At 43.9% G+C, this 14,800-nt stretch overlaps 2 protein-coding genes across 2 annotated transcripts in view; one reads left to right on the top strand and one right to left on the bottom strand.

The window, feature by feature from the left end:
- The window catches only part of LOC149282475 (uncharacterized), a 186,896-nt gene that overhangs the window by 103,204 nt on the left and 68,892 nt on the right, over window positions 1–14,800 (bottom strand). The gene's annotated exons all lie outside the window — the stretch shown is intronic.
- On the top strand, window positions 8,217–11,189 carry LOC149282479 (uncharacterized). The gene is made up of 2 exons (XM_089498147.1): window positions 8,217–8,220; window positions 9,876–11,189. The coding sequence occupies exons 1-2, from the start codon at window positions 8,217–8,219 to the stop codon at window positions 11,111–11,113; spliced, it is 1,242 nt and encodes a 413-aa protein (XP_089354273.1). The 3' UTR covers window positions 11,114–11,189.

The following is a 14,800-nucleotide window of genomic DNA, read 5'->3' as shown; positions in this document are numbered from 1 at the left end:
GTCCTAATCTCTGGAGCAGCAGAAAATAACCTTGCTCCTTCCTCAATATGACATCCCTTCAAATATTTAAACAGGGCTATCATGTTACCTCTTAACCTTCTCTTCCCCAGGCTAAACATCCCCAGCTCCCTAAGTCTCTCCATTGTGGTGGCTCTCCTCTGGACATACTCCAAACTTGTGAATGCTGATCCTGTCCTCTGGGGTATTAGCTACTCCTCCTAGTTTGGCATCATCTGCACATTTGATAAACATGTCCTCTATTAAAGCAGGGCTGCACAAGTTGTGTCCCACCAAAGGATCAAAAGCGAACGACTCGACAGAACGGAAATACAGAGTAATCATATTAATTCCCCAATAACTAAATAAGAGGTAGAAAGAGTAATACAAGATTTAAAAGGAATTAGATCTACTGGCCCAGATGGATTCACATCCATATTTTATAAAACCTTTAAGAATGAACTGAGTGAGCATTTGTCTAAAATTTCCAAAATATTAGATAATAAAATAATCCCAGAAACATGGAAACTATCTGAAATTATATCAATACTTAAACCCAATAAAGATCCAGCCAATTCCAAATCTTATCGTCCGATCACATTAAGCAATCATGATTATAACATTTTAATGAAAATCTAAGCCAATAGATTAAAAAGAATATTTACCTACTTTAATTAAAGAAGAACAATATGGATTTGAGGAAGGCAGATATATTTATGAACCGATAAAGAATATATTTAATATGCTACATCATGCCAAACAATACAAAAATAAATTAGCTTTGATAAAACTAGATGTTTACAAAGCATTCGATTCAATAAATCATGAATATCTATATAAAATTTGTAGGGATTTTGGATTAGGGAAAAGGTTTAGATAAACCATCAAAGAAATATATAATGATACAGAAGCACAAATCATGATAAATGGAGATAAATCAAGAAAATCTAAAATGAAAGTGGAGTAAGGCAAGGTTGCCCACTTTCCCCTTTATTATTTATATTAGCAATGGAAGCGTTTGCAAATATGATCCGGGATCAGAAGAGATAAAGGGACATGAAATAGACAAAGAAGAGATGAAGTTGGATTCATTTGCAGATGATGATCCTCTGATAATGACACAGAAACCGAATGAAGCTGTAATCAAGTTATTGGAAATATTTCAGACATTTGAAAACATTTCTGGGCTTAACTTTAATATGGATAAATCAGAGATAATGTTTATGAATATGAATTGGCCGGAAGAAAAAGAAACCCAAATTGTGTCAGGATTGAAATTGGGGATTAAAAATATGAGATATTTAGGTGTAAATTTACCAATTGAGTTAGATAATATTGTACAAGGTAATTATAATCAATTAAGGGGAAAATTAATAATCAGATTTCTAAATGGACAAATAAAAATGGGGAAATGTTAACAAAAATCAGAATGTTTAAAACGATGGTATTACCAAAGTTTTTATATTTATTTCAAATGATCCCAGAAATAATCCCTAGTAAAGTTTTAAAGGAAAGGGAAAAGTCAATATTAAAATGGATATCAGGGAACAAAAAAGCCAGGTTATCTAAGGCATTATTATATGAGCATCAAAGTAATGGAGGATGGGGAGCCCCATCATTCGAATTATACTTTGAGGTGGTTCAATGGCTAAGAATGATAGAGGCAGAATAGAACCATGATATAAAGTGGGTTGAATTAGAAAGACAGAGCAATCAAATGGAGTATGTCTCTGTCTTTCAGGGAAAAATATGGGGGAGATATGAATTTCAAACATGAGGACACTCTGAGGGGCTGCCATTGGCTGGAATCCCCATCCCTCCCTCCATCCCTGGCCCTGATTGGCTGGAATCCCAGTCCTTCCCACCATCCCTGGACCTGATTGGCTGGAATCCCATTCCCTCCCACCATCCCTGGCCCTGATTGGCTGGAATCCCAGTCCTTCCCATCATCCCTGGCCCTGATTGGCTGGAATCCCAGTCCTTCCCATCATCCTTGGCCCTGATTGGCTGGAATCCCAGTCCTTCCCATCATCCCTGGACCTGATTGGCTGGAATCCCAGTCCTTCCCATCATCCTTGGCCCTGATTGGCTGGAATCCCAGTCCTTCCCACCATCCCTGGCCCTGATTGGCTGGAATCCCAGTCCTTCCCACCATCCCTGGCCCTGATTGGCTGGAATCCCAGTCCTTCCCACCATCCCTGGCCCTGATTGGCTGGAATCCCAGTCCTTCCCATCATCCTTGGCCCTGATTGGCTGGAATCCCAGTCCTTCCCATCATCCTTGGCCCTGATTGGCTGGAATCCCAGTCCTTCCCACCATTCCTGGCCCTGATTGGCTGGAATCCCAGTCCTTCCCACCATCCCTGGCCCTGATTGGCTGGAATCCCAGTCCGTCCCACCATCCCTGGCCCTGATTGGCTGGAATCCCAGTCCTTCCCACCATCCCTGGCCCTGATTGGCTGGAAACCCCATCCCTCCCACCATCCCTGGCCCTGATTGGCTGCAATCCCCTCCCGCCACCATCCCTGGCCCTGATTAGCTGGAATGCCTGTCCCTCCCACCATCCCTGGCCCTGATTGGCTGGAATCCCAGTCCTTCCCACCATCCCTGGCCCTGATTGGCTGGAATCCCAGTCCTTCCCACCATCCCTGGCCCTGATTGGCTGGAATCCCAGTCCTTCCCACCATCCCTGGCCCTGATTGGCTGGAATCCCAGTCCTTCCCATCATCCTTGGCCCTGATTGGCTGGAATCCCAGTCCTTCCCATCATCCTTGGCCCTGATTGGCTGGAATCCCAGTCCTTCCCACCATCCCTGGCCCTGATTGGCTGGAATCCCAGTCCTTCCCACCATCCCTGGCCCTGATTGGCTGGAATCCCAGTCCGTCCCACCATCCCTGGCCCTGATTGGCTGGAATCCCAGTCCTTCCCACCATCCCTGGCCCTGATTGGCTGGAAACCCCATCCCTCCCACCATCCCTGGCCATTTTGTGTTCTGGCAACCATTTTGTGTTCCAGTGGCCTTTTTGTTCCAGAACCTTCTCTGAGGCCTCAGTTGAACAGAGGCCTCTCTTTCTCTCCTGAGGCTCCAGAGTCAGAAGGAGGCAGGGCTCCTTGGGCCAAAAGGAAGGAAGTGTGTCTCTTTTCTGAGAGGGTTTTCTTATTACACAGCTCTGCTCCTTCTGGGGATCATGGGTTTTAAAAGGGATCAGAAATGGGGAGGATAGTTTTAATAGAAGCCTTATTCTTATTCTTCACAAACATTGGGCTTTGGCTTCTAAGAGGAGGCTAGTCCCCCAAACAAGGCCAAATGTAGCTTCTTTGGGAGGATCCAGTTTTCTTATTAATAGATTTTCAGGGAAGGAGACAAACCAGAATAACTCAGATTACCAAGAATGAAACAAGACTTGGGCGCTTCTACCCTTTTACAACCAACTCAGGCTGTATCTGCACTGAAGAAATAATTCAGTTTGAAACTGCTTTAACTCTCCTGGCTCCACTTTGTGGAATCCTGGGATTTGTAGTTGTGGCACTAGAGCTCTCTGGCAGAGAATGTAAAATCCCAGGATTCCACAGCACTGAGTGGTTAAACCGGTGTCAACGTGCCTTATTTCTATATTGCGGATGCAGCCTTCTTGGGAAAAGGGCTGATGATGAGGAAAAGAACTGGGGACCTCTGGAGGGTTCAGCAGATGATTTATTTATTTATGATGCCCTCATTTCACATCTAGCTACAGGGACATAACCAGGGCCCTCTCCAATTCCCCATCTCTGATCCCCCACCAGTCTAAGAAGGCATGGAGTATCTGTTGTGTAGGGGAGCTGCAGTGAATCTATGCTAGGTCCAGGTGGCATTGTTTGGTGCAGAGGGGGGAAGGGATTGCCCACCTCTGCATCGACCCAAAGGAGACATATGTCACCTGCATATGTCACCAGAAGGATGCTCTTCTCTGTGTCTTTGAGTGCTGCAGGGTTTCTTGCCAAGCCAATCCTAACCCTGGTCTCTTTTCTCAGGAACTCCATCTCGGCCTCTTTGTACACGGCTTTGGGGCCTCTCTTGCTGGAAGTGACCAAGTGCAGGGCCACCAGGACCCCTTCACCACCTGATGGCCGACACAGAGGTCAAGCGGAGGGAGCTGGGCTCCAACAGAAAGAGGCTGCCAAGATACAACAGCTCTTCAGTGAGTCACTATCCTATTAGCTTCATCTGTGTCGCTGCTGGACCAGTTTGTGAAAAGAAGCAAATAAAATACAGTCGGCCCTTCTTATACACTGATTTTTTATACACGGATTTAAGCATACATGGATTGAAAATGTCCCCAAAAAGTATAAATTTACCTTGATTTTCCATTTTTTATAAGGGACACCATTTTGCTATGTCATTATATGTAATGGGGCTTCAGCATACACGGATTTTATTATACACAGGGGACCTTGGAACCAAACCCCAGCATATAACAAGGGTCCACTGTACTGTCAGAGTTTGGCAGAGACAGTCCTGGTTAATCCTCTGTCACCCCACTTCTTCAGGGGCTTTTAAAAATGTCCCAGTTGGTCTATCCTCCTCCCACTTTCCCTTTTCTCAGCTCACTTCAGTTCAGCTCAAAAGTGGGGAGAGGAGAGGAAAGAAGGAGACAGGATATGGCCCTTCCCAGGAGGCTGAACCAGAAGGAAACTGCTGAGTCTTTCCTAGCTTGTGTGATCTTCCTCATAAACAACTTTGGCCATCTTCACTGCCTTGTGGGTTGCTTGTCCATATGTGTCTTGTTTTTCCCATCTATGAAATGTTGGGGACTATGGGAGAACATCTCTGGATCTAAATATTGGGTGGGCCCAGTGGCCCTCAAGCCCAGAGTGCTCCCCAGAACTGTGATTAAAAATGACGTTTGCCTCTCAAATGTGGCAAGAAATGTCTAAATGCACCATAATTCTTTGGTGGCTAAATGTACTGTATGTGTTGAGATAGTTAGTATCCTAATCCATCATCAATATCCGAGCCATGGCCTAAATTATATTGTTGATTATACTGCATATTATATTGAAAAGATTCGAGACAAACTGAGTCTCAACAGCAGTAGCTTTTTTCTTGCTGACAGCATTTAAAGTTTATTTCCTGGACTGAATTCTAAAGTGATCAAATAATATTTGGATGCCCCATTCCTCCCCTTTTCCTTAGTCACTCTGTGGATGAGGGCTATTTTCTGTTGCAGGTGACCTTTGCGGATGTGGCTGTATATTTCACTGAGGACGAATGGAAACTGTTGACGAAGAAGCAGAGACTGATGTACAGTTATGTCATGATGGAGAATTATGAGAATGTGGTCTCTGTGGGTAAGGAACCAGAATCCACTAGCATTATAGAATCACAGAGTTGGAATAGACCACAAGGGCCATCCAGTTCAACCCTCTTCTGCCATGCAGGAATACACATTCCAAGCATCATCCAGCCTCTGTTTAAAGACTTCCAAAGAAGAGAACTCCACCAAACTCTAAGGAAGTATATTCCACTGTCGAAGAGCTCTTACTGTCCCAAAGTTCCTCCTAATGTTTAGGTGGAACCTCTTTCTCTGTCGTTTGCATCCATTGTGGTGTCTCTTTTTCTCTGTAGCAGCAGAAAGCAAGCTTGCTCCATCCTCAGTGCCACCCTTTCCAATATTTGAACATGGATATCATATCCACTCTTCACTTTTTTTTCTCCAGGGTAAACATACCCAGCTCTCTAAGCCGCTCCCCATAGGGCTTGATGGTTTCCAGATCCTTCACCATTTTGGTTGCCCTCCTCTGGGCATGTTCCAACCTGTCAACATCCTTTTTGAATTTCGGAGGCTAGAACTGGACACAGGATTATTCCAAGTGAGGCCTGACCAAAGCTGAATAGAGCGGCACTATTACTTCCCTTGATCCAGAAACTATACTCGTATTGATGCAGCCTAGAATCACATTGGCCTTTTTAGCTGCCGCATCACACTGTTGGCCCATGTTCAACTTGTGGTCTACTAGGAATCCTAGATCTCTTTCAAGCGTAGTTTAATTGTGACAGCAACATCCTGTAGAATATTTGAATTTGTGGTTTAGTGAGGCACTATTGCTCTCCACTTTATAAGGATTCCAAATACTGCATTGTAAACTACCAATTGTCAGAAGTAGGTTCTGTGGTTCATCTAGAATGGTATTGGGGTTTGGGGGGATTGTTAGTAGTGTAAATGCTAGTAGTTTTAAGTAGTTGATAAGGATATTGGGGCCTAGAATGGCTTCGGGGAAGGGAAGCAGTTGTGGAGGCTCTTAACTGACTGATGTGTGAACTCTGGGTGGCAGACATGCCCCAGAGGGGAGAGGCGCATGTGAACGGTGGAAGAAGAAGGCAAGAGGTACCATGGCAGCCAGGCTGGTTAGGGGCTGAAGGGGAGGAAAAGGGAGGAGTGTGAAGGTAGTTAACGATGGAGGGAAAAGGTTTAGACACTTCAGAGACATCTTAGACTTATTAATGGACCCTTCTGCCTGAGTTTCTCAATAAACCTTTTGGTGGAAGGAAAGGACTTTTTAATTCTGAAACTTAGTTCCGCCCCCAGATATCACACCAATGCTAGGATTTTGTAGGAAGACAGCATGGAGATTACCAGTAATGCATTTCTCATTGAAATGGTAGCACATCTCTGAGTATGTTTCCTTTTTTGGCCCTCTTCCAGCCTTTTGAGTTTCTGCTTCACTTCCCCAAAGGGATGCAATGGGATACTGACGCACAAAACTTTATTCCTATTTTAAGGCAATACAATGTGTGGTTGCCCCTGAGATCCCCAGGGGGCCAATGTGATGCCCCCAATCCCCAACAGTAGTCCATCCCTGTCTTAGAGATGTCTTAATACTGCTCCCTGGTGCTTGATCCTCACCAAAACAGAAATCCAGGTCCCAGCCCCCTTGCTTTGCCTTTCCCAATGAGTAATTTGTATATGGATTATTCTGCCTTTCTCAACAAATGAGCCTCAAAGTGTCCCTTTTATGCATCACATAAATGGGTGTGTGTCTGTGATAGAAAGCAGGAGCGGATGTGAAAAACAGAAAGGCAGGAAAGAGATGGTGAAGGTGAAATACTGAAGCAGTGCAGACGGGCAAGAAGGAAGGTTGGAGAGCGGAGGGAGAAAGGGAAGGGGATCAGGCTTAAGAGGGATATGAAATGCACAGATATAGGATGGGGGACACCTGGCTGAATGAAACCACGTGTGAAAGGGATCTAGGAGTCCAAGTAAACCACAAGTTGAACATGAGTCAACAGTGTGATGCAGCAGCTAACAAGGCCAATGCGATTTTAGGTTGCATCAATAGAAGTATAGTGTCAGGATCAAGGGAAGTAATAATGCCATGGTATTCTGCTTTGGTCAGGCCTCACCTGGAATATTGTGTCCAGTTCTGGGCACCACAATTCAAAAAGGATGTGGAGAAACTGGAGCATGTCGAAAGGAGGGCGACTAAAATGGTGCAGGATTTGGAAACTATGAGGAACGACTTGGGTAACTAGGGATGTTTAGCCTGGAGAAGAGAAGGTTAAGGGGTAATATGATAGCCCTGTTTAAATATTTGAAGGAATGTCAAGCTTGTTTTCTGCTGCTCCAGAGACTAAAACACGAAACAATGGATGCAAACTGCAGTAAAAGAGATTCCACTTCAACATTAGAAGGAACTTCCTAACAGTAAGGTCTGTTCGACAATGGAACAAACTCCCTCTGAGATTTTGATGGCGTCTCCTTTCTTAGAAGTCTTCAAACAGAGGATGGATGGCCATCTGTCAGGGATGCTTTGATTCCTGCATGGCAGAATGGGGTTGGACTGGACGGCCCTTGTAGTCTCTTCCATCTCTATGATTCTAGGCCTCTGGGAGCCAGGAGGGGAAGGCAGGAGCAAAGCCAGGATTTCCTAGCTCTGTGCGGAGAGAAAGGGACCTCTGGGAAGGGCCAGGAGAGGGGCCTTGGGGATTGGGAGGCAGCCACCAACCTCACAGATTATACTGATAATAATAATAAGTTTTATTTGTATTTACCCGCCTCTCTCAATGGAGCGAGGTGGTATTACAACCATAAAATAGCCACAAAACAACAATAGCATCCAATTTACACACAGTAAAACAACAAAACGCTTAAAACTCAATTTGGGACAAATAAAAACATCATTTAAAATGCACAGTTGTGATCAGAAGTGGGATTTTTCCTTAAGTTCTTTACAAGAGGTTGGATGCGTAAGCCTGCCGGAAGGGATCCGTCTTAAGTGTTTTCTTGAAAGCATCCAAGGTGGTGTTAAGACGGATCTCCTCCGGCAAGTTGTTCCATAACTTGGGGGCCATGGCTGTGTACGCTCTGTGAGAAGTTGTTGTTAGCCTGACCTTTGGGTAATCTAATAGATTCTTCCCAGATGTTCTGAGAGTGTGGGGCGGATTGTGTAGGGAGAGGCGTTCCCTCAATTAGCTCAGGCCCAAGCCATGTAGGGCTTTAAAGGTAATAAGCAATGCTTGGTATTGCACCCGGAAGCTAATTGGCAGCCAATGTAGGGATACTGGTGTTATATGGTCTGACCTAGATGTTCAGGTGACTAATCTGGCTGCCGCGTTTTCAACTCACTGAAGCTTCCAAACTTGGTACAAAGGAAGCCCCATGTAGAGCACCGAACTTAAGAACTGAACTCGAGATCAGGCCCTTGTTTTCATACATATTAAGGGTTTCATTTAGCAATTATGAGCAATGTCTATGAAGAGAGGAAAGGGTGACACAAAAATTCCTTTTTCTCTAATGCTTCTTTTCCAACCTTAGCTTTATAGCTCTGTGGTTGATTCCAATTGCTGAGGGTCCAGAAAGGGAAGAGAAGTCAATAACTGCTATAGCAATGGGGTTGGTGAGTGTAGTGAGGTGTTTAGCAATGTAAACCAACAGAGTGTAAGTCTGCAACTGGACTGATGCTGAAGAACAGCCAGTTGGGGCTGATATTTATACTGAAATTGTTGCTTGGGGGCAGAAACCGAGCATTCAAAAAGGTTTAAATTGCTTTAGGATGTTTCCTGGGTGAGAAAAGGATTGTCTGAAACTGAAATAAATGCAGTGGGTCCTTGGTGGAAATACTTCAGCCAAACAGGATTGTCACACCGGGTCTTAGATCCTTCTTGGCTCTGAATTCCAGTCCCATTCACAAGCCAATGTATAGCACAGTCTGAAGGCAACACTCCCAGAGTTCAATAATAATCCAGCAAGAACAGAAGCAAATCTCCAGATATAGGCATTGGCAATGCATTAAACACTCTCCACATTTAAAAATAACTCACAGACACAGTTGATTTCCTCCAAGTCCTTGGAGGTTCTTTAGCTTGACTTGCAATAGAAAACAAATATGTACCAGCTCTCCTCTCTGACTTTCATCAACTTCACAATCTCTTGTACACACAACTCCAACCCACATCAATCCGCATGTGCGCTGCATACTGTATTGGTTGTGAGTCATCTCCTGGTGCCTCACAGCATGAAGCATCCTCTGCAGTTAGCTTGCATCATGTCATGTGCTCTGACTCAACACTCTATGGCAGTCTCACAGGAAATGATGCCACTTTTCAATCAAAGTATTTTTACATATATATATTGGAATATTTTTCAAATGCCTGACTATCTGCTTCTACTGATTTCCTCATGACAGTTCCCCTTCAATTTCTTCTTTGGTAGCTCTGAGTAAGGATACAGTCATTATATGGATTTGGGGCATCCAGAACAGGGTCATGCTCAGGTCACTCACACCAACATTATTAATTTAATCTCAAATAGGGAGGGATGAACGTGGGGCTAAGTCTTGGGGTAACACTTTCCTCTCTTAACACTGAGATTCAGTCTTGTCTGTCATTGTCCTCCTTTACAGAAGAATTTGTCAGTCACGAGAGAGTCCACACAGGAGAGAAGCCACATAAATGCCAGCATTGTGGGAAATGTTTTTCTTCCAAGTCATACCTATTGGCGCATCAGGGAGTCCACACAGGAGAGAACCCAAACAAATGCCAGCATTGTGGGAAATGTTTTTCTTCCAAGTCATACCTATTGGTGCATCAGAGAGTCCACACAGGAGAGAACCCAAACAAATGCCAGCATTGTGGGAAATGTTTTTCTTCCAAGTCATACCTATTGGCGCATCAGAGAGTCCACACAGGAGAGAAGCCATACAAATGCCTGCACTGTGGGAAGTGTTTTTATTCGAAGTCATGCCTAGTGAGACATAAGAGATTCCACACAGGAGAGAAGCCATACAAATGCCAGGATTGTGGGAAATGTTTTTATTCCAAGTCATACCTATTGGCGCATCAGAGAGTCCACACAGGAGAGAAGCCATACAAATGCCAGGATTGTGGGAAATGTTTTTATTCCAAGTCATACCTATTGGCGCATCAGAGAGTCCACACAGGAGAGAAGCCATACAAATGCCAGGATTGTGGGAAATGTTTTTATTGCAAGTCATACCTATTGGTGCATCAGAGAGTCCACACAGGAGAGAAGCCATACAAATGCCAGGATTGTGGGAAACGTTTTTATTCCAAGTCATACCTATTGGTGCATCAGAGAGTCCACACAGGAGAGAAGCCATACAAATGCCAGGATTGTGGGAAATGTTTTTCTCAGAAGCCAGGCCTAGTGAAACATCAGAGAGGCCACACAGGAGAGAACCCAAACAAATGCCAGCATTGTGGGAAATGTTTTTCTTCCAAGTCATACCTATTGGCACATCAGAGAGTCCACACAGGAGAGAACCCAAACAAATGCCAGCATTGTGGGAAATGTTTTTCTTCCAAGTCATACCTAGTGGCGCATCAGAGAGTCCACACAGGAGAGAACCCAAACAAATGCCAGCATTGTGGGAAATGTTTTTCTTCCAAGTCATACCTAGTGGCGCATCAGAGAGTCCACACAGGAGAGAAGCCACACAAATGCCAGCATTGTGGGAAATGTTTTTCTTCCAAGTCATACCTATTGGCACATCAGAGAGTCCACACAGGAGAGAACCCAAACAAATGCAAGCATTGTGGGAAATGTTTTTCTTTGAAGTCAAACCTAGAAAGACATCAGAGAGTCCACACAGGAGAGAAGCCACACAAATTCCAGAAATGAACTAAGATTATATTTATCAAGAAGGAAAACAAAGAATATATTTTAAATCTAGTGGTGATAAGAAAAAGCCCTTGTGATTTCGTGTGTTAGGTTTTTGTGTCCATATGCCTGTTTATGTTTTTTAATTATATTTTGTTATTTTGAGGTTTTATTTGCCTTTATTATAGATTATTGCTTTCGTTTATAAATTTGAGTGGGGATTATGGGTGGTGGAATAGGTTAGTTAAACAGAGGGGTGGGATTGGCTATAGCTGGTTAGAACAGTTATGGGAATGATAGCATTTGGAATTTGTGGGATGTTGGCAGAAGAAAGTTGGGGACAGGTTTTAACAGAAAGGGCTATTTTCTGGGAATGACAAAGGGGGCCTTGTTATCTGTGGGGCATAGACTGTGGGAATTGGATGGGGGGCTAGGTTTGGAAGAGGGTGTTTTTGGTTTTGGGGTTTTAATGTATTGTTTGGCTTGGGGAGGGCAGCTCTGACTTAAACACTAAATTTCTGATTATGTGTTTGCAATAAAGTTTTTGTTGTTTCAACACACTGGACTCATTGGTGTAGAGAAATTCTGCATTTGCACAAAATCTACCCTTTCTTCTCTCCTCAGCCCTCAGCTCCATTCCCAGCCATAAAAACAGAGGCAAACACACACTCTCTCTCTCTCTCTGTCTCTCAGAGAGACAGAGCTATATGTACAAAGCAGGGCCTTCCCAGCCTTTCCCTCCTGAGTCCAGCTCCGCAGCTTGGGCTCCATTCCGGAAGGAAGGAAAAAAGGCCATAGTGCTTCCCTTCTTCCAAAGGCCGCCAGCGGAATAAGCAGCAGCAGCAGCAAAGGCCTTACGATCCCTGCGCATGCTGAGAAGGGGTCTTTGGGGCATCTGCGCATGCAGACTCTCAGCCCCTGAAGCTGCTCTGAGGGAGGGAAGTGGGGAGAGCCTCATTCATTTGGGGGAATCTCATGGTTCTGGGATCACGCTGAAAGGGCCTTGGACCCCCTTGAAGCGATGTATGTTAAAAGAGGAGAAGGAAGGAATAAAGGAATGAAAGTGCCAAGGGAAGAGAAGCATAAAGGGACTGCTGAAGTCGGGGGGGGGGGGGGCAGATCTGGGACCTCTTTCAGGCACCTTCCTCCCAGAACCCATTATTAGAGCCTTCCACAGCTCACTATGATACTTTAAATGACTATTTCACAGATAATATCTCTCAGATAAGAGCCAAATTGGACATCAGCATTATTGCAGAGGCTATAAGTGAGGTGTCCATGAGTAAGATCATACTGGATCAATTTGAATCTGAGTACTGAGGATGTGGACAAGCTCCTTTTAAGTGTGAAGAGGAGAACTTGCCCTCCCGACCCTTGCCCTTTTTATATCACCTGAGATATATCATAGATGCATCTCTTAGTTAGGGCTATTTTCCATCATGCTTAAAAGAAGCGGTGCTACGGCCCTTTATGGAAAAGCCCTTCTTAGATCCCATGGAGATGAACAATTACAGACCGGTCTCCCATCTTCCATTTCTACCCAACATAATTTTGAGGACAGTTGCTCTTCATCTCCAAGCGGTCTTGGATGAAACAGATTATCTGGACCCATTTCAAACTGGCCTCAGGATGGGATACGGAGTCGAAACTGTTATGGTTGCCTTAGTAAATTATCTTTGCTTCAAGGTGGGATGTAACTTACCAAACTTTAAGCTGTATTATTATGCAGCTTGTTTCAAATGGTTAGAAGAATGGTTCAAATTAGAAAACAAGAATTTATTGAATATAGAAAAAGCTAACCTGAATCTTGGTATACATGCATATATGTGGTATACAAAACCAAAATATAATAATGCTTTTAACCATCATGTTATAAGAAGATCATTGCTTAAAGTATGGTATAAAATGAGACATCAATTTTGGGTGTCACTGCAAGAAGCCTATTACAATAGAACAAAGGACAAAGATACTTCATGGCTAAGATATGGAGATTTAATAAACAAAACACCAGAAGGAAAATACAATATGAAATCTATGGAAGATCTTAACGAAAGAGGAAACATGAAGGATTGGTTTTTATACAACCAATTAAACAATTGTTTTAAGGCAGACAATAAATCTCCTGGGTTAACGATGGATAACAATGAAATAGATAAAATTATGATGGACCTAAAAGGTAAACACATATCCAAATGTTATAAACTATTAAAAGAAAGAGATCTAGAAGATGAAATTATTAAAGACAGCATGGTAAGATGGGCACGTGATATAAATAAATCTATAACTATAGAGGAACGGGAAAATCATGGAAAGGAACAAATAAACAGGGCCAAGTGGGAATGGGGCCTTTGTGAAGGTGGGGAACTGACCTTCCTGGTGCTGGACCTCCAGGTGAGCAATGCATTGGGCAAGGAGTCCCTCTCGCTCATCGCCTGCAGCCTCTGGTTCCGCTGGAGGCAGGGCCTCTTCTCCAGCATCACCTGGAACAACGAACCAGAACAATGGACAACAATAGATGGATGTGTGCATATATGTGGAGGCATCTCTATCTAAGTGCACTCAGACTTATACCTTAATCTGAACACCTAGTGGCTGCAGAAATGAGCTCCAGTGCCTGAAGGCAACTCATAACCCTTGCAAGTCTCTAAACATAAATCTTGCATAGAACATGTCTTTACATACATAACCATAGATATCTGTCTGAACGTGTGCATCTTCACACACACGTACTTACATACATATGTGTATGTATATATAATTATATTTTATATATACATAAATGTGTGTGTATATATATGTATATATATCATATATGTATATATATTAACTCTGTGTGTGTGTGTGTGTGTGTGTATACATATATATACAGTGGACCCTTGTTATACGCTGGGGTTTGGTTCCAAGATCCACCATATATAACAAAATCCGTGTATGCTCAAGTCCGATTAAATATAATGGCAGAACAAAATGGTGTCCCTTATAAAAAGTGGAAAATCAAGGTTTGATATTTGAAATTTATACTTTTTTGGAACATTTTCAAACAGTGTATGCTTGAATCCATGTATAATAAATCCGTGTATAAGGAGGGCTGACTGTATATATTCATAAGCCAACCTTCAGGGTGATGGCGTGGACTCCCATTGTCTTCCTCCCCCGGGTGAGGTGGACTCCGCATGGCCGCCCTGTGTCGCCTCCCCAGGTGTTCTGTGTGGAGGAAAGAGGAACAGGAGACACAAGTGCAGAAATGAGCTCAGGTGCCTCACGACAACCAATCATAGCACCCCAGTACAGGAAATGTCAACAACCAAGACTCACCCGCAATGGCATTGAGGTCCAATATAGGACCCCCAGCCAGCATCCAGAGATGCCACATCTCATCAAAAACCGGAGGTTTGTGTCATGGTGCGCAGCTGTTGCCATGCTCGCACATGGCAAGATAGAAGGCTGTCCTCATCACCTTCACCTTGGAGGCCACCTGCTTCTGTGACCTCTCAGACCCCTTCTCCTCATCTTTCTGGCAATCTTTGAGTAGATTGCCCTCTTAGGGTGGGATGTGGACCCCATTATGAGGTCCAGGTCCACATTCCTCTCCAGACAGTGATAGAGGTACAGGACCTCCCTATCTGTCCAGCGATTCCACTCTCTGGGCATTGTCTCTGGGCAGAGTAAAGCAAAGCACACTACCAATACTCCCAGCCTTAGGACCCA

This window comes from Sceloporus occidentalis, unplaced genomic scaffold (assembly GCF_023333645.1).
Source record: "Sceloporus occidentalis isolate IW3139 unplaced genomic scaffold, rSceOcc1.0.p SCAF_114, whole genome shotgun sequence".
Classification (NCBI taxonomy): Eukaryota; Metazoa; Chordata; class Lepidosauria; order Squamata; family Phrynosomatidae; genus Sceloporus; species Sceloporus occidentalis.
Note: the sequence above shows the minus strand (reverse complement) of the source record. Positions and strands in the feature narration are given on the sequence as shown.